Source organism: Fragaria vesca, linkage group LG3 (genome assembly GCF_000184155.1).
Source record: "Fragaria vesca subsp. vesca linkage group LG3, FraVesHawaii_1.0, whole genome shotgun sequence".
NCBI lineage: Eukaryota > Viridiplantae > Streptophyta > Magnoliopsida > Rosales > Rosaceae > Fragaria > Fragaria vesca.
The window spans coordinates 8,402,098-8,408,273 of NC_020493.1; the positions used below are offsets into that span (position 1 = coordinate 8,402,098).

Here is a 6,176-nt window from a genome sequence, read left to right on the forward strand (position 1 = left end):
TCTTAAGATCATTTAAAACGTAAATTTATATCTCATTCAACGTTGTGAAGAGAAAAAGTAAAAGTACAATTTGAAGAAATAGTTACTATCTAATTTTCTTTTGGAAATAGTTACTATTCATGGTGATTCTGTCAATTTTTGTTGGCAAAGCTCGGAAAGTGAGCAATTGAGCATCAAGGTCCCCATCTCTGGACTCTTCGCACTAAAGTTGATTTGATCGGAATCGAATGGTCAGCCACTAATAACAGTTCTGATAATGCAATGACCAAGACTTAGACTTACTGCTTAATTATATAGTCAATTCTTCCCCAACAATAATGATTTGTAATTAACAAAAAAAAATTAACTAATATTATCTGGTAGGTAGACGTGCACTTTCTATATGAAGTAACCACAAAATTGGATCGAGAAGTTTGGAGGTGCTTATGCTGAAAATTCCTTTCTTGTATTTAGCCACTTCTTCTCGGATGGTTCGTGTTTAGGGTTTTAGACCCTACCTACTGCTATTCACTATAATTTCATCCAGATCTCATCATCCTCTCTTGATATTCTTCTTCTAAAGTTTCGCCTAATAATACCAATTTTTTTTCCCAGCACAACTATAAAACAAAGTCGTGGGAACACCCCTTTTCAGCTGATCCGATCGGAACGCGAGAAGATTCTAATTACAAACGGTCGGTTTATAACAGAAAAATAAAAGATAAGGCAATTAAGTGATGAAATAGATAGCGGCAAACAAAGGAGTTATATATAGCGTGACTCTTCATCTTATTTAAAGGCTGATTCACCTACTAGAAGGGAAGAATTACTCCTATTGACCAAAAGCTGAAAGGGCGTATTCCTATTCTTTTTTCATAATCGCCTATCAGACCTCAGGAATATATTTCTACCTAAATGATAAAATAGAGACCTTGTCTATAATCTTATAAGAGTCGGGTCATTTCATCTATTGTTAGTTGATTATAGTCTTATGGAATTGAATCTTAGATTATTTTATCAACTCGACTAACCTTTTCTATTTTGATATCTCATTTCTCGTTGTTTTCAATAACTAGAATTTGTGCTATACTGCTATATGAAAATTTCGATCCCTGTTGTTTTCAATTTTCTAAATGGCAAATTTTTATTTTAGGAAAAGTCTCTAAATAGCATAAAAGTCGAAAGAGATGAAACATACATTGTAATGATTGTGTAGTGTTTCTTTGCACTGTTAAACGAGATCCTTCCTACCCAAAATTTCACTTTTCCCGAGCCTGATCCCAATAACTCAACTGGGCCTTGCCTGTAGATCGTGACACATTTGCCCTCTAGGGCCCTCCATAGAAGAACTCCGACACGGCCCAAACAATTATTTCACACATAAATTAACCATCAAGCTTATAGAAATGAAACTGGGGAGCTAGGAATTGCTTGCTTGCTTGATTATCTACCTGTAATTTGATCTTGTCAAAAGAAGAGAGGCATCTCACTTGCTAATGGACCACAATTTTTCCACACTCTTATTCAACAAGTTTCATTCATACACACACAAATGGACGACACATCAAAAACTTGTCCAAACAAGGTCTTGACAAACGAAAATATAGCACCCCCATGTTCACGGTTGATCGGTATTTATAGTGCAATCGACCAGTTTCAATGCATACAAATCAAAGTTATGATGTTGGTTTCAGGCTAAGATATTTATACGCATGGAAAATCTCTGAGCGGACATGAATGTAACGAATAAAATAAAGAGATTTTCTTTCTATAATATTGACCAGTATACTTTTTTGATTTACTATTTAACGCCCGAGTTTTTTCTTAAACATTTGATACATGGAAGCCTGTTACGAACAATCGGGAATTTGTAAATCTTTTTCTTGAAACGTTTCTTGAGAGCTGACATGTGATATTGATTCTAATCACCCGATTATCCGTAGATTAGATACACTTCATATTGCCCTAATCTATCAGTGATAGTGAGTTCCACATGCATCTATCTATAGTTAGAAAACGAAGACTAGCTTGAAGGCGACTTTCCCTCTAAAAGAAAAAGAGGGGATGAGAAAAGATCACGGATACAATTAGCAAAAAAGCAATAAAGCAGAGACGCCCATTCTATGCAATGCACCTAAATTCTGAATTGGGACTTTGGAAGAAATGTGTCAAATCTCATCAATAAGTGTATCAACTCCATAAGGGGATGTAACCTCTTTACATGACAGGACCAAATCCAGCTGTGTCAACTCGCAAAGGGCAATGAAACACACACAAGAACGTTGTGAGAATTAATGTCACAACATGTCCTTAACCAACCTATCCTTTCCAAAGACCACAGATTTTTTTTTGCACCTATAATTCAACACACTAGTCTTGTCGTGCATTATGTGACCTAAGACATGTAAGCCTAGCACATCCTGTGATCAAAACCGTGTATGGGAAAGAAGAGGGAACTACTTAGGGTGCTACTTATTTCGAGATATTTACCTTCTAATAAATTGCTTAAAAAGAGATCAAAGTTTGAATCCTTCCTTTGCCGGAAACAAAAACAAAAGAATGGCGGAGAGACGTGTGAAGGTTCGAAGGTAGAAAATCAAATTTGACAGCTGGGGAAGGCAATATAAAGAAACTGAAACAGAGCACCAAATAATTCTGCTACAGAAAAGGGCAGGTGATGAATTCCAATTAGAAAAGACTAGTAAGAACAATGACAATTAGACTTTAAAAAACCAATGGAATGAGTGGTCAATAGGTGAAGAATTCCAATCCAAAATGGCTAGTAAGAACAATATCAATCAGACTTGAAGAAACCAATAGAACAAGGAGTTGTAAACTGCTTATCCATCATATGATTCATGAACATAACATGCGTATAAAATACGATGTGAATTATCCTGGAGTTTCAAACCAGCAACATAACCCGGAAATGCCATAGACATGTGTGGTAAGAGGTCAAAATGTGCTAAATTGATGACCCAGCAACAGAAGATATTACAATATAAAAATGTAAAGGTCAAAATATGCTAAGGTGATGATCATTGTTGTGTATTATGTGGGAAAGATATTTGCTTTACTTTAAAGCATGCCTACCAATTGCTATTAATCACTTTCAAACTGTTCCACATGAATGTGACATAGGAGGAATACAAATAAAAAGGCTTAGAAAACGAACCTTTCTTTAATTACAATTTGACCCGGTACCACTACAAAAGCAGGTCATAAGAAACACACTTAAGAGAACTTGGGTTTAGGCATGGGTGTACTATGTGGATGCTGGCCAAGCTTGGGTGAACTATTTGGATGCTGACCAAGCTTTTGGATCCAGTGAAGCATCCTCTTCTTATGATCTTGGCAAGTCAAATTCTGTACAAGTGTCAGTGTTCCATCTTGGGCAAGGGAAGACTCAAACTGTTCTAACACCTTTACAACCTGCCAAAACTCGGGTCTTTTATCTGGCTGCAACGACCAGCATTGCTCGATCAAGGCTCGCATAGCAGGTGGACAGCCCTTTGGAATAACTGGCCTCAAATTCTGAATATAATACATAATATCTTAGAATGTGTTCAACAAGAAACTTGATTAAACCAAAAAAAGTGGATACAAGCTTACGAGATGACAATAAATTTGAGCATAATATCTGCAAAGTAATGAAGCAATGCAACAATTCCTAACCTGCTGCAAACTCATTTCAATATTACCCCCACAACAAAGACTAAACTTCACAATGCAGACAAATAAACGAGGACATGTAAATTATATTAGTTCAGATGCATTTTATGCATGATGAATGGAAAAATAAAACTATGAATTAAGAAAGCAAAGATCCCTCAAAAAAGTACTCTACTGACATACCTTATTCACAACTGCAAAAGCAGCTTGAATGGGATTCATTTCCTCGTAAGGGATTGTTCCAGCTACTAGTTCCCACAAAAGGAGTCCGAAACTGTAGACATCGACCTTTCGCCCATAGGATTTGCGCTTAATCATCTCAGGGGCCATCCAACGGTAAGTTCCAGGGTCATCAGCCATCGAATCACAGTATACCTCCTCACATGCTATGCCAAAATCAGCAATTTTCAGCCTAAAGTCTTTATCAATAAGAACATTCTCAGGCTTGAGGTCCCGGTGAATGACTCCTTGTGAGTGGATGTATTCCATCCCCCGTGCAATGTCCAAGGCAATGGCAATTAGCTTCTCTAGAGGAAGAGATTTGCACTCAAGTTTGTGCAAGTAAGCCCTCAAGGAACCCTCATCTAAATATTCTGTGACCACACAATAAACAGGAGGCTTTCGGCAAGCTGCAACGAACTGTTTCATTGAATCAACGAATCAAAATATCAGCAATCCATCTCCACAACCTCCATTCATTCCCAACAATTAGACCCAGAAGAAAAATAATGATCATTCCCAACAATGACTGAGCACGACCTAATCATGTCTAAAGTCTATAATTCATTGATCAGTACACAAGATTTTATGAGCCAGAAGCATGATTAAAGGAAAACTAAAAAAACTAATGATAGATGAAAGTTGGGGCAAGAAAATTCAATTACCTTTATGACATTTGTATGGTGGAGGCGAGAAAGAAGATTGACCTCTTTGTTAAATTGTTTCTCCAATCGAGCTGCCAACTCTCCACCTTCATCATCTTCCGGTACCCTGATGATCTTAACTGCGACAGCTTCCTCATTGTAAATCCCATGATAAAGCCTGCTATGAGCTCCATGAGCAAACTTAAGACCAAGAAACAACTTTGACAAATCAACACTATATTCATCTGCAGCATCCACCGCATTAACTCTCCCACCTCCATGATCAAAATACTTGGCCCAAGGAGATTCCTTCCTCTTTGATTTGCATGACTTATCACTGACTTTCATTGAAGCCAAGTGCCTGAGAGGGCTAGTATTCGAATTTGAATGCGCCAGATGTGATCCCTTGGCATGTGATTCCTTCCTGAACAACTTTCCCATAATTCCCTTATCTGATTGTATTCTCCTAGGGTGTGGTGTTGAAAACCTCTTTGTTTCGGTCTGAGCTTCCTTAAACACATCACTAAGGTTGCTCTGCGGCAAAGGAGACAAAGATCTCTGCTTGTTGACAGTTAGAGGTCGACCAATAGGTGAAGACACACGACTGTTCCTCCGAACCATTGAATTACTGGGGCTCGACTTCTGCCTAGTAGGTGAAGACACACAACTGTTCCTCCGAATCGTTGAATTACTGGGGGTCGACTTCTGCCTAGTAGGAGCTGCTGCTGCTACAGGCCTTGACTTCAACCCTGCCATCTTCTGCTCTTTCTGAAAATCTAGAAAGGTTAAAGGAATTGAGGCCAATCTTGAATCATCATGACGATGCGAATCAAACCGATGGGAGAATTTCGTTCTCCTAATCCATGAATAAGCCTCCTCCTCCATTATGTCCTTCCCAGTAACTCCCAAAACACCAAGAACTAAACCTCTTATGCCCACAAAACCACTTCCTTAATCTTCTTCTTCTCCTCCTCCTCCTCCTCAAACTGAGAAGGGTCACAACAAACTTGGTGCACCTCAAACAATCTTAATACTAATACACAGTTTGAGACACCAAATCTCCTCAATCCCATTCACAACCACAACAACAAACTAGTCTCACAAAGCTGAATAAAGATTCAAACTTTAATTCTTTATGCTTATGTGCTAAAACCAGGAAAGCATTCAAACACACACACGTCAAGAAACCAGAGCTGGTGAAACAAACCTTATTCTCATCTCCATCAGAACCATAATTCCCTGAATCCCACCATAGCCCATCAAAACAAAACCTCTAATCAAATTACACTAACAAAGAATAATGATAATTATATGAGGACCCATATAGCACCACCACCAAACCCTCCAACCTCTTCAAAAAAAAAAAAAAAAAACAAACTTGTATCGGTTTCAAAGTCAAACACCACCTTCCGTAAAAGCCCGGAAAAATCCTACACTGTTAAACAAAACCAATAAACTCGTCAATAATTAAAATTTAAAAATTTAAAAATAATAGAAGCACTCAATTATATTGACAAACTAATAGACACCCATGATTACAACCCCCGTCAACCACGGCAGAAATACATAAAACAATCCTGATAATACAGAATAAAAGAATACCCAGATACAAAAACCACGACATCACACAAGAAAAGTCAATAATTCATATTCAATTTATTT

At 37.7% G+C, this 6,176-nt stretch overlaps 1 protein-coding gene across 1 annotated transcript; it reads right to left on the minus strand.

Annotated features, from left to right (window-relative positions):
* Nucleotides 1-3,046: 3,046 nt before the first annotated feature.
* LOC101292778 (serine/threonine-protein kinase HT1-like) lies at nucleotides 3,047-5,853 on the minus strand. Its single transcript, XM_004293966.1, has 3 exons — nucleotides 4,536-5,853; nucleotides 3,835-4,290; nucleotides 3,047-3,513 (listed from the first exon to the last, which is right to left on the minus strand). The coding sequence occupies exons 1-3, from the start codon at nucleotides 5,397-5,399 to the stop codon at nucleotides 3,214-3,216; spliced, it is 1,620 nt and encodes a 539-aa protein (XP_004294014.1). The 5' UTR covers nucleotides 5,400-5,853; the 3' UTR covers nucleotides 3,047-3,213.
* Between the last annotated feature and the right edge of the window lie 323 nt (nucleotides 5,854-6,176).